At 42.0% G+C, this 19,185-nt stretch overlaps 1 protein-coding gene across 1 annotated transcript in view; it reads left to right on the forward strand.

Annotated features, from left to right (window-relative positions):
* AK9 (adenylate kinase 9) overlaps positions 1 to 19,185 on the forward strand; it is a 1,007,389-nt gene that overhangs the window by 815,466 nt on the left and 172,738 nt on the right. The window contains exon 32 of the mRNA XM_033936269.1: positions 3,715 to 3,933. Coding sequence (XP_033792160.1) covers positions 3,715 to 3,933 — 219 coding nt within the window. The remainder of the gene's footprint in view (positions 1 to 3,714; positions 3,934 to 19,185) is intronic.

Here is a 19,185-nt window from a genome sequence, read left to right on the forward strand (position 1 = left end):
GAGTCCTGCGGTACTCCACTGGTCACCTATTGAGGAAATTTGCAAGGCTGCTACTTGGTCCTCATTTCATACTTTCACTTCTCGCTATTGTCTGGATGTTTTCTCCAGAAGGAATGGCCATTTTGGACAGAGAGTATTACAAAACTTATTCTCTTAAATTGCCAACACTCCCACCATCCCATTCTGGTTAGCTTGAAGGTCACCCATACGTGAGAATAGGCTGCCTGCTTGTCCTAGAATAAAGCACAGTTACTTAACGTAACAGGTGTTATCCAGGGACAGCAGGTAGCTATTCTCACAACCCACCCACCTCCTGTGGTTGGCTTCTCTGCTAGCTATCTGAACTGAGGAGACGTGCCCTGTGCTGGGCGAGGGAAGGCACTCACACATGCGCAGTGCGGTTGACTCAAAACTTCTAGTTTCTTCAAGCAAGTCTGCTTGCGAGGCTTCCGCATCAAGGCTCCGTTGGTGACATCACCCATATGTGAGAATAGCTATCCATATGTGAGAATAGCTACCGTAACACCTGTTACGGTAAGTAACTGTGCTTTCTTAACTATCCTTTCATCCAGCATCTCTCCCTCCTTCCCCACCACCCCAGGGTCCACCATCTCTCCCTTTCTGTTCCCAACTACCCTCCTTTCCAGTATCTCTATCCCCCCTCCACACTATCCCTTGTGTCCAACTTCTCTCCCTTTCTGTTCCTTTCCTCCCTAAATCCCAGGGCCCCCCCTGAAGGTCTGTCCCCCCTGAAGGCCTACACCCCACCCCTGAAGGCCTGTTTGTCCCCCTGAAGGCCTGCACCCCACCCCTGAAGGCCTGTCCCCCCCCCCCCCGGAAGGCCTGACTGTACCTCCCCCCCGAAGGATCTTTTCTCCCCCCCGAAGGCCTGTCCCCCCTGAAGGACTGTCCCCCCGCCCCCCGGAAGGCCTGTCTGTTCCCCTCTGGCCTTCCGCACCTCCCTTTACCTTATTGCAGCAGAGAGCAGCCTGCAGAAAGGATCGCGGGTACTTTAGCGATCCTTTCAGGTTGCCATAGGCCTCAGGAGCTGTCGTCCCTCTGCCGCGATCCTGCCTCTGATGTCAGAAGGACGACAGTTCCTTAGGCCTATGGCAACCTGCAAGGATAGCTAAAGTACCCATGATTCTTTCTGCAGGCTGCTCTCTGCTGCAATCAGGTAAAGGGAGGTGCGGGAGGCCAGAAGGGAAGCCAGACACTACAGCACTTCCTGACTGACCCTCCCCCCTCGCCCTCTAAAGCACGAGCGGCAGTGTCGGCCAGCAAGAGGCAGCGCTGCCAATCCTGCTTTAGGGGGCAAGGAGGGAGGGTCAGACAGTGAATTGGGAGGCCGATTTTTTTTTTTAAATCGATTCATTCGAAATGAATCGGTGAATCGATTTGAATCGTGAATCGGGCAGCACTAGTGGCTACCTGTCAAAAATATACAAATTAGGACTGATAAAAGCTATGTACTAGAGAATGACACGGGGAAAAAATCTGTCCCCGTCACCACCCCGTCCCCGGCCTACCATCCTCTGCACCGCCCATTCACCGTCACCGCCATCCCTTTCACTGCCCTGTCACCGCCACTGCCATCCCAGGAAGTACTTCTTCACCGAAAGAGTGGTGGATCATTGGAACAGACTCCCACCCCAGGTGATAAAGGCCAGCAGCGTAACGGATTTTAAGAAAAAATGGGATACACACGTGAGATCTTTAAGGGAGTAAATTCAGGGGGGGGGATACTTGGAATGGGCAGACTTGGTGGGCTGTAGCCCTTTTCTGCCGCTTTTTTCTATGTTTCTATTCACCGCCCCGTCACCGTCCCCGCTGCATCCATATAAGCCTTAGTACTGTAATATTTAGCTTATTCCTTTCTTATAAATCAAAGTTCCTGCTGCTGAACTAGAGAAAGAGATGTTCAGCTGGCAGGGCTTTGTTTATAAATTTTTATCAACACAACTAATATACTATTTTATTCTAAAGCAAAAAATAAATAAATAAATATAATTTTTTTTCTACCTTTGTTGTCTGGTTTCTGCTTTCCACATCTTCTCATTCAATTCCTTCCATCCATTGTGTGTCTTCTCTCTGCGTCTTCCATTTGCTGTTACTGTGCCTCTCCCTTCACCCCCCCAATTGGTCTAGCACCCATCTTCTTCCCTCCACTCCCCCATACTCTGACATCTGTCTTCTTCCCACTCTGTCTTCCACATTTCCCTTCAGGGTCTGTTCCTCTCCACCCTCCTTCAATGTCTGTCCTATTCCTTTCCACCACCACCCTTCCCTCCCTCCTTTACCATCTGTTCCTTTCTACCACCCTTCAGCTCCTCTCGCGTGGCCTATCTATCTATCTACCTTCCTCCCTCTTATTTTCATGGCATGTTACAATGTAATTTGTGCAAGCCTTGGAGCCTGCGAACTCGGTCCCTGTCCCATCCCCACAAACCATCTCGCTTCTGCGCTCCTATTTTCCCCATTTCTAATATCTCCCCTATGTATCTGCCATTGCCCCCCCTCCCCTGTGTCCATATACCATCCCCATGGCATGTCCCCTATATGTCCCTGTCCCTATGCCCCATGCACATAATTTCCCCTCTTTCTGTTACCTTCCTGTGTCCAGATTTCCCCTATCTTCCTCTTCCATACCAGTGTGTCTCTTCTTTTCAATCCCATCTAGCTTTTTTTCCCCTCTTTCTTCCCCCCCGTGCTTCTAGCATCTGGCTCACCTGCCTGTCCTTCCCTTTCTTTCCTGCTATGGGTTTTTCTTTCCGTCTTCATCCCCTTGGCCCAGAATCCTTTTCCCTTTCACTCCCTCCGTCCAGTTTGAGCCGGGAACACGGGCGATCGCACGGTCCCCGCAGCCCTCACCCGCCTGCCCAATCGATCCTAATGTTTAGCCAGCTCTCTCCCTTCTCCTCACCTTAATAATAATAATAATAATAACTTTATTTTTGTATACCGCAATACCACAAAACAGTTCAGAGCGGTTTACAGGATAAGAGACTGTACATTAACAGTGAAGTTACATCAAGGTTACAGCGAAGTTAACATCGAGGTTACAGCATATCAAGAAGACAGTTCAGGGCGATTTATACAATGTAGGTGTAGAGAGTTAGTTAGCAATTATATGGTAAAAAACCAGTGATAATTACAAAAAAGAGCTAGTAACTGTTGCAGGCTTTCTTTTTCGGCGACCTGCACGCTTTCCCAAAGAGCCGCGCATGCGCGGCTGCTCAGTGTTCAATCTTCTGCTCTGCTGCAATTTCCTGTTTCCGGTTGCGTCAGAGCAGAAGATCGAAACTGAACAGCAGAGGGTGCGCGGCTCTTTGATAGCGTGTGGGTCGCCGAAAAAGAAAACCTACAAACTAAGGTGAGGAGAAGGGAGAGAGCTGGCTAATCACTAGGATCGATTGGGCAGGCGGGTGTGGGCTGCGGGGACCGCGCGATCCTTCATGCCTCACTGCGGGGACAAGACCATTCACCGCTCCATGGGCCAGTGAATGGCCTTGTCCCCGTCCCCGCAGCGATTGCTAGTTTTCGTTCTCCATTTCGGCGGGTTACCCGCGACTAAACGTGGTGGCCGCGGGTAAACCGCCACCATGTCATTCTCTACTATGTACCTTTGTGCCATGAAAAGCTTTGTCAGATTGGTGTATATGCTAACGTGAAACAATTTGATTTTTGACTACTATTTTACCATTTATTTTGCAGGAAGAGTTTGAAAGACAAAATATACCATTTATTACCATTGATGGTAGACGAAAGGCTCACATTGTGCAGTACCTGGTATACATGAAAATAAAACATTTGATAGAAAACAGAGAATCTCTTTTTGAGAAGTGTTTTCCCATTAGTGTACCATTTGCTAGGAAGATGCTACAGTTCTCCTACAAACACCCAAGCAACTTTGGTAGATGGGATCCTGTCAAGGTACAGTGCAATGTATCAATGCTAATTTGCTTGTAAGAAGGATCAAAGAGATAAGCCCCCTGAATATGTGGTTTCTGCCTTTGAGGGGTCTTCTCTTTCTCAGATATCACAAGGCCCAAATTCTCTAAACGGCACTGTAAGTTAGGCAGTAGTTTGTGCCTTTCCGCTGCCTAACCCATTTGTTTTAATTGGTGTTGATTAGTGCAGTAACAGATCATGTCATTTAAAAACAATCATAATTGTGTTTACAGAGGTGCCCAGTGGTGCATTAAGTCAAAGTAGGTTTACGCTGGAAATGACCTTAGGCACTGCCAGGCACCTCTGTAGATGCAATTTACATCAACCATGGGCAACAGGAATGTAGTCCTTCAAAACCCTGGCCTAAACTTACCAGGCAGAAGAGAGAAGAAACCTTGCCTCAATGTATGACAAACAAACAGAAAAGGCAAGTGAGATGTCTATATCAACCAACAGTTACATTTATTTGCTTAAAAAGTCCCCGTATAGTTACTTGACTTGGAAAAAGATCTTAAAAGCTAAAGGTCCCAACAGTGGCGTAATAAGGGGGGGGGTGAGGATGCGGTCTGCCCTGGGCACCACCTTCCTAGGGACACCGGCAACTGTCCTCTCTGCTCCCCCTTCCCACTCCTTCCCCTGCCAATTAGTTATTTAGTTAAAAAGTCTAACTTAACTGACTGGAGAGTACAGTTTTTTTATTTTATTTATTTTTTTTATTTATTCAATTTTTCTATACCGTTCTCCCAGGGGAGTTCAGAACGGTTTACATGAATTTATTCAGGTACTCAAGCATTTTTCCCTGTCTGTCCCGGTGGGCTCACAATCTATCTAGTGTACCTGGGGCAATGGGGGGATTAAGTGACTTACCCAGGGTCACAAGGAGCAGCGTGGGTTTGAACCCACAACCCCAGGGTGCTGAGGCTGTAGCTTTAACCACTGCGCCACACACTCCCCCATTTAACTTATTCGGCTCCTTCAATTATATATTATTTTAAATATGTATTTGTACAAGAGCAACAGGTTAAAATGCGGCAAATCGCCGGGCCCGGACGGGATCCACCCAAGGGTTCTGAAGGAACTAAGACAAGAAATAGTGGGCACAATCCAGCATGTTTGCAACCTATCCTTGAAAACTGGAGAGGTACCAGAGGACTGGAAATTGGCGAATGTCACACCTATCTTCAAGAAGGGATCGAGGGGTGACCCCGGGAACTACAGGCCGGTGAGCCTGACTTCAATTACAGGGAAGATGGTGGAAGCTATGATCAAGGACAGTATTTGCGAGCACATCGAGAGAAATGGCCTACTGAGAACAAGCCAGCATGGATTTTGTAAGGGAAGGTCATGCTTAACGAACCTTCTGTACTTCTTCGAGGGAATAAGCAGTCGGGTGGACAATGGGGAACCTATAGACATCATTTACCTCGATTTTCAAAAGGCTTTCGACAAGGTGCCACACGAAAGGCTGCTTAGGAAGCTGTGGAACCACGGGGTGGGAGGGGATGTGCACAGATGGATCAAGCACTGGTTGTCGGGTAGACTGCAAAGGGTCGGAGTGAAGGGCCAATATTCTGACTGGCAGGGAGTCACGAGCGGTGTGCCACAGGGATCGGTGCTGGGGCCGTTACTCTTCAACATATTTATCAATGACCTGGAAAAGGAGGCAAAGTGCGAGGTTATAAAATTTGCAGACGATACCAAACTGTGCGGTAGAGTTAGGTCCAGGGAGGAGTGTGAGGACCTGCAAAGGGACCTGGACAAGCTGGAAGACTGGGCAAACAAATGGCAAATGCGCTTTAACGTGGAAAAATGCAAGGTCATGCATATAGGGAAAAAGAACCCGTTGTTCAACTACAAATTGGGGGGGGCATTGTTGGGAGACAGCAGACTTGAGAGAGACTTGGGTGTGCTGGTGGATGCATCACTGAAGCCATCTGCACAGTGCGCAGCAGCCTCGAAAAAAGCCAACAGGATGCTGGGCATCATAAAGAGGGGCATAACAACCAGGACGCGGGAAGTCGTCATGCCATTGTATCGAGCGATGGTGCGTCCACATCTGGAATACTGCATTCAGTACTGGTCGCCGCACCTCAAGAAGGACATGGCGGTACTTGAGAGAGTCCAAAGGAGAGCAACGAAACTGGTAAAGGGGCTGGAACACTGCCCATACACCGAGAGATTAGATAGGCTGGGGCTCTTCTCTCTGGAAAAAAGGAGACTCAGGGGAGATATGATAGAGACTTCAAGATTATGAGGGGCATAGAGAGGGTGGATAGGGACAGATTCTTCAGACTGAAGGGGACAACAAGTACGAGGGGGCATTCGGAGAAACTGAAGGGAGATAGGTTCAAAACAAATGCAAGGAAGTTTTTTTTCACCCAAAGGGTCGTGGACACATGGAATGCGCTACCGGAAGAAGTGATCAGGCAGAGTACGGTACAGGGATTCAAACAGGGATTGGACGGATTCCTGAGGGATAAAGGGATCGTGGGATACTGAGAGAGATGCTGGGATGTAACACAGGTATAGAAAGCTAACCAGGTAATAAGTATAGTAACCCAATAGGTCGTGCATGTGCAAGACCGGAGGGTTAGGACTACGATGGGAAGATAGGACTTAAATGAGAAAACAAGGTGGCAAGTGAGCCCCTTCTGGTGATGCAGACAGGTCGTGACCTGTTTGGGCCGCCGCGCGAGCGGACTGCCGGGCAGGATGGACCTATGGTCTGACCCGGCGGAGGCACTGCTTATGTTCTTATGTTCTTATGTTAACACTTATCTTAATGGCTTTCCTGAAGAGGCGGAGGCAGAACTGTTACAGTACAGGATGGATTGAAAAAAGATAGAAATATTAATGAGGGATCTTGAAGATTGTTCTAATAGAGAAAGGAGGAATGATTTAAGAATTATTGGGTTACCAGAAGGGGTTGGAAAAAATGACCCAATATCCTTCCTTGAAAATTTTCTGCCAAAAATTATACCGCTTAAAATTAAATTCCCGTTGGAGTTAGAGAGGGCGCACAGGATCCCAGCAAAAAGAACAAATAATCAGAAGGGGCCGCATCCATTAATTTTTAAACTGCTCCAATACCAGCATGTTATAGAGATTGCTAAGCTGGCAAAAGAAAACAAAAACCTTAGATGCCAGGACTCAAGATTCATATTGTGCTGGATTTCGCAAAGGCTACAGCATACAAAAGGAAACAGTTACTAGAGCTACGCCCATAACTAAGATCACTAGGAACTAAATATGGTCTAATGTGCCCTGCAATAATGCGAGTTAAATATGCAAATAAGACATTAAATTTTGATGACTCAGTAAAGTTGCAAGAGCTTTTAGATTACTGTGATCAGCCTATGTCTTTCATAATAACGATTTGCATCAGAAAATTATATTCTTTCATTTCATATTCTTTCATTTTATTTATAACTAATTCATCATATTTTATTTTATTTACTTGATTATTGGATAATATGAAGTTACAGAGTCAAAGTTTTTCTTTTGAAAATGCTACAGTTGAAATTTGAACTTGTTCGAAATACTTGTAATGACACGTGAAAGTCCAAAGCAACAGGATTCTTTATTTGATACGTTTGACAAGTTCAGTAAAAGAATGTTAAACACATGACCAAAACAATATCTACTTATCAATACAGTTTAAGTCTATATGGCTTATATGAAAATGATGTCTTCTGGATTTCGACTGAAAGGAGGAAATAGGCACTTTTCATTGTGCATGTGGATAAAAATATATTTTGATGGTCTTTTGGGCACTGGAGCCAAATCACTGAATGATAGTTTAATACGGTGATATAGAGGAAAAAAAAAACACTCTGGTAAAATATGTAGGAACACATAAGGTGCATTATTTATAGACCATCAAATGTCTTACATATGCCAGTAAACTAGGTACTTGCCAAAGATGACAGCTGAGATGTATGGTATCCTGGAAAGATATCTTTCGTCGGAGATAAATCTTCAAATTGAAATCAGAGGATGTAACAAGGAAAAGATTCTACATGGTTCTCGGAGAGAAACAGCGTGTTGGAAAGTTTATAGTTAGTCATCGGTCTTTTTTTTTTTTTTTAATTCTTTATTCATTTTTGCATATTACATAAGAACATAAGAACATAAGCAGTGCCTCTGCCGGGTCAGACCAGAGGTCCATCCCGCCCAGCAGTCCGCCCCCGCGGCGGCCCAACAGGTCATGACCTGCCTTAATCACCAGAAGGGGCCCCCTTGCCCCCTAGGTTTCTCATCGAAGTCCTATCTTCCCATCAATGTCCTAACCCTCCGGCCTTGCACCTGCACGACCTGGTGAGCTGTCTATACTTATGCAACACCCCAGCACCTCCCTCAGTACCCCACGATCTCCTTTTCCCTCAGGAATCTGTCCAATCCCTGTTTGAATCCCTGTACATCAAGTGTATTAGATAAAATCATAGGAACTTACAAATACACACTTGATTAACTTTCATGTAACACGTTAAATACAACATTTCATTACATATTTATATTCTATAATATCTTGAATATTATATAATACACCTAATATCTAAACAATTATTATTAAAGTAGAAAACCCTCCCATCTCCTCCCCTCCCATTACAGAATTCCATCCTAATACATCAGAACTATTGATATATTCATATACATTATGAGTTTAATAAAATAATACTCACCCACTCCCCCTCCTATCAATATCTTACTTTGGGAAAATGTTAGCATTCATTACAAAAGTCTGTTAATGGTCCCCATATCTTCTGAAATGTACCAAAATATCCTTTCTGTGTTGTTATTGTACGTTCTATTTTATATATATGGCATACAGAATTCCATCAAAAGTTATAATTTAATCTGTCATAATTTTTCCAATTGTATGTTATTTGTTGAATTGCTACTCCAGTCAATATAAATAAGTTTGTTATTATTTGACGAAATTTGACTCTTTGCTCTCATTGCCGTGCCGAATAAAATAGTATCATATGTCAAGGCTACCAGATTTTCCATCATCCTATTTATTTGAGGCCAACAATGCCAACATCTATTAGACTTAGAGCTATCTAATTTTTGTAAACGAACAGGGGTCCAAAACGCTCTATGCAAAAGAAAAAACCATGTTTGTCTCATAGATGCTGATACTGTACATCTTTAATCTCCAAGACCAAAGTCGTGGCCATTGAGATGCATTAATTTGATGCTTAATCTCAATGCTCCAAATGTCTCTAAGACCGTTTTTTGGTTTTTTATTTACAAATCTAGATAATAATTTATACCACTGTGCGGCCTGGTGCCCCTTAAATTCCACCTGAAAGCATAGGAATTCCAGGCTATGATAATTAATAAGATTTTTCCATTCAGGGAACCCTACCTGAACGGCCTGCTTCAATTGCAACCATCTAAAATATTGCGATTTATGAAGACCAAATTTATGTTGCAATTGTGAAAACTCAAGCAGCTTACCATTATTTATTACATCCTCCAAAGTACGGATTCCTGCCAACATCCAATGCTTCCAGATGATTTTAAAACCGCCAATTTTGATCTTGGGGTTTAGCCAAATCGTTTGAGTTGTTGATTTATTTATTGGAATAGGAGTTAGACTACTTACATACCTTAAAGTTTTCCAGGTATCAACAATTATTTTATGCTCTTGGCATTTTGATACTAACAACATGACCAAGATGCAAAGGAAACATGAGTCTCCATTCTAGCCAGAACCAATTTGGTATATTATCAATGGGCTCTGGGAGGATCCAATACATACCTTGACGCAAAATATAGGCTTGATGATACCTATAAAAATTAGGAAAATTTACCTCACCCTCCATAATTGACCTTTGCAAAGACACTAAAGCAATTCTAGGAATTTTACCAAGCCAAATAAATTTTGTTAGAACCCTATTTAATTTTTTATAAAAAGACCCCTGAAAGAAAACTGGTAACATCCTCATTTGGTAACAAACTACAGATAAAATCATCATTTTAACAGTTTGTACTCTCCCCCACCAAGATAAATGTAGAGGATTCCATTGCTCACATATTTCTGTTACCTTTGTAATAAACATTTTTCATTAATTTTCATTGTATCATCCACTATTTTTGTAATACAAATTCCTAAGCATTTTAATCCATCTTCCTTCCAAACATTTTCATCATTGTATAAATTTATTAGCCCATCATATATACTTATTATGTAAATCCTCCTTTTTTTTTTTTTTAATTGTATTCATTGTATAAATTGCTAGTTTTATAATATCTTATATGTTATTTCTTATTTTAATATTATGTTTAATTATGTTACTTTTATATATTGTAATTCGCTTAGAAACAATTTTAATTAAGCGATTAATGAAATATAAATAAAACTTGAAACAAAAGAAAATGCATCAAATAAACCTTTTGTACAATGTACATTTAATGGAAGAACTTCTGATTTATTTCAATTTATCTTATAATCTGAAATTTTTCAAAATTTCTCAATCAACTCAAGCAAACATGGAATGGTTGTTTCTGGATTCCTCAAATAAAGCAAGATATCATCCGCATACGCCGATACTTTATACTCTCTATCTGAATGCGGAATACCTTGTATCTCCTTCACCTGTTGAATAGCTAATAATAAGGGTTCCAAAACAATAGCAAATAGCAAAGGAGATAAGGGACAATCTTGTCTAACCCCCCTCTGCAAATTAAAACATTCTGAAAACTTATTATTAATATATAATCTAGCAGCAGAGGAGCTATACAACGTTTGTATTATTTGTATAAATCCTGAACCTATACCAAACCATTCCATTGCCTGATATATGAAGGTCCATTCCACTCGATCAAAGGCCTTCTGTGCATCCAAGGAAACAGAAAAAGCCGGATCTTTCATGGCTTTTGTCAAATATAGCATATCAAATGCAGTCTAGTATTATGAGATGAATGTCTTTGAGCAATGAATCCTGTTTGATGCATACCTATAATGAAAGGGAGAACTTTAGCCAATCGTAAAGCTAATGTCTTAGCTAATAGTTAACCATCTACATTAATTAAAGAAATAGGCCTATAATTTGAAACCAAAGTGGGATCTTTATTTGGCTTTGGTAAAACTATAGTTAAAGATTATGCCATAGTGCCTGTAATACAACCTTTAATAAGTTGAGATTGATAAAGATTTAATAAATAAGGCAATAAAAAATTTTGATATGATTTATAAAACTCTACCGTATAACCATCTTCACCTGGAGCGGATCCAACGCTAAGAGACTTCAAAGCTGTTCCTAATTCTTTTAATGATATTGGCTCTTCTAAACTTCGTTTTATATGTTCAGGAATTTTAGGATCCTCTAATAATTTCAAAAATTCTAAACCATCTTTTTCTTTATCTAAATAAGTCTCAGAAGAATAAAGAGATTTATAAAATTTTAAGAATTGTTTTAAAATAGGTTCAATTTGAGTAAAAGATTCACCATTCTCATCTTTAATGGCAATTAATTTTGTTTTCCTTTTTTCCGCTTTAAGATAGTTTGCCAATATTCTTTCCACCTTATTTGAGTTTCCATAATACAAAGTTTGCTGAGAAAATAAATCTGTCCTCATCAATTTAGATGAAATCTCATTATATTTGCCTTTAACTTTTAAAAGATCCCGTTGTATAGAATATTCCCACTTTTCTATTAATTTTGATTCTAAAATTTTAATTTCTTTCTCTAAATCAGAAAATTGTTTTTTGACCTGTTTCCTAAGATGAGCTGAATAAGAAATAATTTGTCCTCTCATGGATGCTTTAAAAGCATCCCATAATACTTCCATGGAGATTTCATCCTTGTCATTAAACTGAAAATAATCTTTCATTTTTACTAGAAGATTCTCACAAAATATTGGATCCACAAGCATTGTATTATCAAATCTCCATATAGGTCTATTAATATCCTGATCTACAACTTTAAGTTCAATCCACACCCCACCATGATCTGACAAAATGATTGGATCAATGGCAGCTTGTGTCAGTTGATGTACTAATTGATTTGAAATAAAAATGTAATCTATTTTTGAAAAAGAGTTATGAACATGAGAACAAAAAGAAAATTCCTGACCATCAAAATGAAGTATCCGCCAAATATCTTTCAAGTCACAAGATTGTACAAAATTATCTAATCCTATTGATTTTATAATTCTTCCTGGGTTTTTATCCATCAAAGGATCCATAACAGCATTGAAATCCCCAGCTACCACTAAATTCAAAGTAACCAGTGGAAGAATCAGTTGTTGAAGAGTCTTAAAAAATTCATTTTGGTTTGAATTAGGGGCATATACATTAAACAGCATCAAGATAGTATTTCCCATGCTCATTTCCACATGTACCCATCTGCCAAGAGAATCTGATGCCTTTAATGGCACATTGTTCAACATTTGGCGCTCCCTAACCACTAAAAATGACTCCACCCTTCTTCCCTCATCTCCTTCAGCCGAGGTCCTAGCAAAATTCTTCAATGATAAGATCTCTACCTTAAGGCGCTCCTTCCCGCCCGCAATCTCCTACAATTCTCTGGTGCCCCCTGAACCCAACCCCACCCTAGCTGCTCTCAACCCCATCCCTGCCGACAGATCCTGGACTGTCTTCGAGCTCATATCTGATTCTCAGACCCTTAAACTCTGCCTCAAGTTAAAATCATGCATCTGCATCCTGGACCCATTTCCCTCCTACCAATTTGAGAAATCCCTGCACAGGACATCACATCTCTTACCAAACTCATAAATTCTGCCCTATTATCAGGCCTATTCTCCACTGAAATGGGACACATCGCATTGACCCCTTTACTGAAAAAAAGCTGACCTAGACTCCTCCATACCATCCAACTACCGTCCAATAGCAAATATCCCTCTCCTCACCAAACTGCTCGAGTCTATCATATCTACCCAGCTCTCTTCCTACTTAGAAAGATTCTCCATCCTCTTACCTTACCAATATGGCTTCAGACCCAACTTCTGCACTGAATCCCTATTGGCCTCTCTAATCTCTAAGGTTCAGCAACTGCATTCTCGTAACAAGTTTGCTGTCCTTCTACAATTCGACCTCTCCGCAGCTTTTGACGTTGTCCACCACGACATTCTAATTTTCCAACTCTCCGAGATAGGCATTAGCTCCATAGTTCTTGATTGGTTCTCCAAATTCTTGCGCTCCCGCTCTTACATGGTTAACATGAGCGGCACCTCATCCTCCCCCTGGACCCCGACTTGTGGTGTCCCACAAGGCTCACCCTTCTCCCCAATCCTCTTTAACATTTACATGTCCTCCCTGAAACTACTCCAACTATCTCCCATTGAAACTCTTTACACTTACGCTGATGACATCCTCGTCCTCCTTGAGACCGACTCGAACCTCACTAACCTCTCCACGAACATATCCTCATGCATAAAGAACCTCCAATCCTGGGCATTCACAATGCATATGAAACTAAACGAGTCCAAAACAAAACTCCTTTGGCTCGGCCCAATATTAGACCATCTACCTTCCTCCATCCCATTGTCCTCCTGCCCCCCATTACAGCTCGAGTTCTCAAGCAAAGTTCTGGGTGTCACCTTAGACTCTTCTCTATCCTTCAACGAACATCTCCAATCCCTGTGAAGAAATGCTTCTTCAGCCTTCACATGCTAAGGAAAGTCAGACCCTATTTTCACCAAAAACACTTCGCAGTCCTAGTACAATCCATCATCCTCTTCAGATTGGATTATTGCAATTCTATCTACCTCAGACTAACCAAGAAAAGCCTCCACAGACTTCAGCGGATTCAGAATGCCGCAGCTAAGCTTGTTTTCGCGAAAAGCAAATTTGATCGCGTCTCACCACTCCTGTCTAAACTCCATTGGCTCCCAGTAATCCCCAGGATCCACTTCAAATGTGCGTGTCTGGCCTACAAGATCCTACATGGCATCCTTCCTGCCGTTATCCCTCTATCCTGGAACTCCCCAACCCCTACTTCCTCCAGAACCTCCCAAATTTTTAAACTATCCTTTCCTTCCATAAAAGGTATTTCCCATGCAGGCAAACTTGGGTCATCCCTCCCCTTTAGAATCACTGAGATCTGGAATAACCTCACTTCCCCACTCCGAACCTCAAGCTCCCTCCAACTCTTCCGCAAACACCTAAAAACCTGGCTATTCTCAAAACTGTAACACTTCCCCCCTCTTAGGCCTCTCACCTTCCCCTTTACACCTAACTCTTTAATCTCTCCACTGTAGTTCCTCTCTCATCCTTCTTCCTGTAAACCGTGCCGAGCTCCGCATTCGTGGAGATGGTGCGGTATATAAACCCAAGGTTTAGTTTAGTTTAGTTTAATTTAATTTAAATGAGGCAGAGCATTTTTTATTCACTAAAATAGCAACACCCATCTTTTTCCCTATAGCTGATGAGAAAAAACAATGTTTGACCCAACCACCTTCCAGTTTTTTAGATTCAATATTTGACAGGTGAGTCTCTTGTATGTAACAAATATCCGCATTCTGCCTTTTTAAAAATAATGCTTTTTTCCTTTTTATCCATTAACATTTTATCCATTAACATTCAGAGACAACATCTTAAGATCCATTAGATGATGTCATAGCGTGTTGTAACAAAAATCAAACACTGAATACATTGTAATAAATCCTTTTCCCAATAAGTAAGATCTACCAAAAAACTCCAACCCTTACCCAGCCCCTCATTACATATCCCCCTCCCATCCCCACCCTCCCAACCTCAAATAAATACGAAAACTTGGAAACGCAGATTGAGGTCAGGTATAAAATAACTCCCCATAAGCTAATACCTCAAATTTAAAAAAGCTACTCTCAAATTGTATAAATTTATAAAATTGAATCAAGTAGAAACCCAATTATTAAACATTAAACCCCCCCCATCCAATTATTACTGATTAAAATATCATTGTATGCAATAAATAAGAGTATACCATTGCCTAATACATATAACTTATTTAATCTGTAAATCAAATTAAATTCTATTTATAATCTTATAGTAAGAAATTATAATAAGATTATATCCAAATTATTCATACTAAAAAAAGTTTTTAAAGCCCATTTAAAATCCGTTTGTAAATTAATTCTACCATACATTAGATTATCATCTATATCATTGCTAAAACTTTATCACAGAATTCATAAGATCCAAATCATTACATCTATATCAAAAAGGAAACATTTAATCCCTTATATCAGTTAATTAATTAAATATAAGAAATTTTATATCAATTAGCCACTATTATATGATTGTTAAATATATACTATAAACCTAGTATCCAGAATTCAGATATAACTAAACAGACCAGGTTAATATGAGATTGTAGGTAAAGTGGAACAAAAAATTATAATAATATAATAAGTTTTTAAAGCCCATTTAAAATCAGTTTGTAAATTAATTCTACCATACATTAGATTATCATCTATATCATTAGTAAAACTTTATCACAGAATTCATAAGATACAAATCATTACATCTATATCAAAAAGGAAACATTTAATCCCTTATATCAGTTAATTAATTAAATATAAGAAATTTATATCAATTAGCCACTATTATATGATTGTTAAATATATACTATAAACCTAGTATCCAGAATTCAGATATAACTAAACAGACCAGGTTAATATGAGATTGTAGGTAAAGTGGAACAAAAGCCATATCTTGTTGAATAGTTTCATATTGCTATAAGGGCCAAAAGGAATAAAAACTCAAAATACCATACAATTATCATCATGTTCAAATTAATCCGAAACATAAATAAGGTATTACTAACACTTGACATTAAAATAAATGTGGTAATATAACAGGATTTTGCACATATCTTTACTGTCCGTACAAAAGTTAATATACCATTAAACCATTCAAACAACCATATTTAGTTACAAATCAAATCTTTCAGTATATAACTAAGTAATTAAATTCAAAATGAGTGTCAATTCAACTCTAGTTTTGCCCATTTTTCTATAATATATAAGGAATTAACCCATTGCCAACAATTATATGAATTCATAAAAATATCCAAAAATATAATATAAGCTAACATTATAATTAAATCAATGTTAGACATTAAACCATTGGAGTGATGTTAACATCAGAAAATATACTAATCTCCATCCCAAATATAGCATCTGTGAACTACAATTCATCCATATTTTCCTATGTATACCATTACAACAAGGTAATTCTGTAAAACATAGCTTTGAATTGCTAAGAAAAACATTTAAACAATTCTTAGATAACTGCTGTTAGGAATGTAGGTAGCAAACATATTCAGGCTACAAGTGAGAGATCACAGACATCTGTTTTAACATTGTTGGAGATCTAACAAAGCAGTTACTGCACTTATATTGTATAATAAGCGTGGAGGGGCATAATCAAAAAACGTGTCTAAGTCCCCTTTTGGCCTAAGTCCCTAAACGTTCAAACCAGAAGCAGGGAAAGTGTCCATAACCAAAACAAACGTCCATGTTTTGATTATGGCCTTCATCTGCTTAAACGCCCAATCTCCACTACATCTAAATGTACACCCACACCACATCTACACATTTTAGCCATAATGAAACAAAAAAACGCCTAAGCCCCAAACGTCCAACAGAAGGGCTTTTAGGCGAAGAAGGAGCCAGTCCTTCGCCTAAAAGCTGGATTCTGTAACCGGTGTCTGTCAAAAACAACCCCCACACCGGTTACAGAATCCCACACACACACACAACGATCCAGGCAGGAGGTGCCCAAGCCCTCCTGCCATGTAAAACCACCAAACCCCCCCCCCCCAACACGATCGGGGCAAGAAGGAGCCCAAGCCCTCTTGCCCTGCGGCAGCCTAGACCCCCCCCCGACACGATCGGGGCAAGAGGGAGCACAAGCCCTCTTGCCCTGCGGCAGCCTAGACCCCCCCGACACGATTGGGGCAAGAGGGAGCCCAAGCCGTCTTGCCCTGCGGCAGCCTAGACCCCCCCCCGACATGATTGGGGCAAGAGGGAGCCCAAGCCGTCTTGCCCTGCGGCAGCCTAGACCCCCCGACATGATCGGGGCAAGAGGGAGCCCAAGCCCTCTTGCCCTGCAGCAGCCTAAACCCCCCCGACACGATCAGGGCAAGAGGGAGCCCAAGCCCTCTTGCCCTGCAGCAGCCGTGACACCCCCAACATGATCGGGGCAAATGGGAGCCCAAGCCCTCTTGCCCCGCGGCAGCCTAGACCCCCCCAACATGATCGGGCCAGGAGGGAGCCCAAGCCCTCCTGGCCCACGTGACACCCTACTCCCATCCCCCACTACATTACGGGCAGGAGGGATCCCAGGCCCTCCTGCCCTCGACGAACCCTTCCCCCCAACATCCTCCCCCCAATATTCTCCCCCCCCAGAACCCCTGACCCGCGACCCCCCGGACGACCTCACGACCCCCCCACCCCCCTTCCCAACCCGGGCCATTTGCCTAAGGCCCCGCCCACAGGAGGGGCCTAAGGCTCCCGGGCCTATTCTGATTGGCCCAGGTGCCTTAGGCCCCACCTGTAGGCGGGGCTTTGGGAGGGCTAGGCCAATCCGGCCCCATTCTGCTGTGGGCTGCCTGCCGGATGGTCGGGTTTGGCACCTGTCTGTCCAGCCAACATTAAAGAGATACGGGGAAGGGGGGTGGGGGGTCGGGGGGTTGGCCAGGGGGGTCGCGGGTCGGCTGGGGGGGGCAAACGGGGGTTCTTGTGGGCTAGGCACCTGGGCCAATCAGGCCTTAGGATTAGTGGGGATGGGCGGACCCGCTATGCCTAAGACCTGATTGGTTCAGGCTTCTAGAGCCTGGGCCAATCAGGCCTTAGATTTAGCGGGGATGGGCCGGGAAGGGGCGGGCCCGTCTCTTTTCCACAAGACGGGCCTGTCGGCTGGACGGCAGCAAGACCCGTCCAGCCGACCAACATTTAAAGGTTAGTTGGGGGAGGGAGATTAGTTGGGGTGGGAGGTCGTCGGGCTTTCCGGCAGGAGGAGTTGGGCATCCTCCTGTCGGCCATTACGAGTTTGGGGGGAGGGGGGTTCTGGGTTCCGACAGGAGGAGTTTGGCATCCTCCTGTCGGCGATTACGAGTTTGGGGTGGAGGGGGGTTCGGGGTTCCGACAGGAGGAGTTGGGCATCCTCCTGTCGGCGATTACCAGTTTGGGAGGAGAGGGAGTTCGGGGTTCGGGGTTCCAACAGGAGGAGTTGGGCATCCTCCTGCCGGTGATGGGACAGGTGGCCGCGGCCGCTATACTTATTGCAGCAGGGAGATCCCTTGCCGCGATCAGTATAGCGGCCGCGTCTACATACAATGTAGACCAGCATTTTGCTGGCCTACATTTTAAGTGTCTCTTCCTCTACTAGGGAGACGTGTAGGGCCGCCTAGGTTCGCCTAAGGCCCGCCTAACGCCTTTAGGCGAGCTTAGGCGTCTTGCGGACCTCCCTAGGCTCCCGGAGGCGCCTTCAATATAGGCGGCCTGCCTTGGGAGCACTTTTTTTTTAAACATGCATCCCGATTGGCTGATTAGACAGCTGTAGGATGCCTACAGCTGCCTAAAATCGGGATGCACTTTGTAGAATCAGGGCCTTTTTGATTATGCCCCTCCACATATCAAAATCAATTTATATAGGGTAGTCCAAAAGGTTAAATAATTTTTATAGGGATATTAAATGTATGAAATATGATTTCTTCTAAGATAATTAGCTTAAGTAATGATTATTTTATTAGAAATAAATGAATGCTTGATAGCTTAATTGATTAAATTAATATCAATTGTCATTTAAATATAGAAGGTTAAAGAAAAACTTAATAGGGCATTAATAAATTTTATGAATAATAGAAGTGAAATGTCCTTATGAACTGGATGTTTTAATAGATAAAATATTAACTGAGCAATATATTAATTATAATTTTGTTAACTTTATGGGTACAATCATAACACCTAAGAGATATAACTTTCTGTGCTTAATCTTAAGTCTGTATAATTATAAGAAATAGATATAATTTAATAATATATGTTATAAGAAAATTGACTAAAATAAGCAAGGATATTTTTATTCCTAATCAATATGGGTCTTTTAATGTTTATATATTTATGCATTTATGCATTTATAAAGTATGAATTTAAAAGTTAAATTAATTATATATAATTTATGATTTATATTAGAGCAGTGTTCTTCAACCTTTTTACACCTATGGACCGGCGGGAAAAAAAAAATTATTTTGTGGACCAGCAAACTACTAGGACTGA

Source organism: Geotrypetes seraphini, chromosome 3, assembly GCF_902459505.1.
Source record: "Geotrypetes seraphini chromosome 3, aGeoSer1.1, whole genome shotgun sequence".
Lineage (NCBI taxonomy): Eukaryota > Metazoa > Chordata > Amphibia > Gymnophiona > Dermophiidae > Geotrypetes > Geotrypetes seraphini.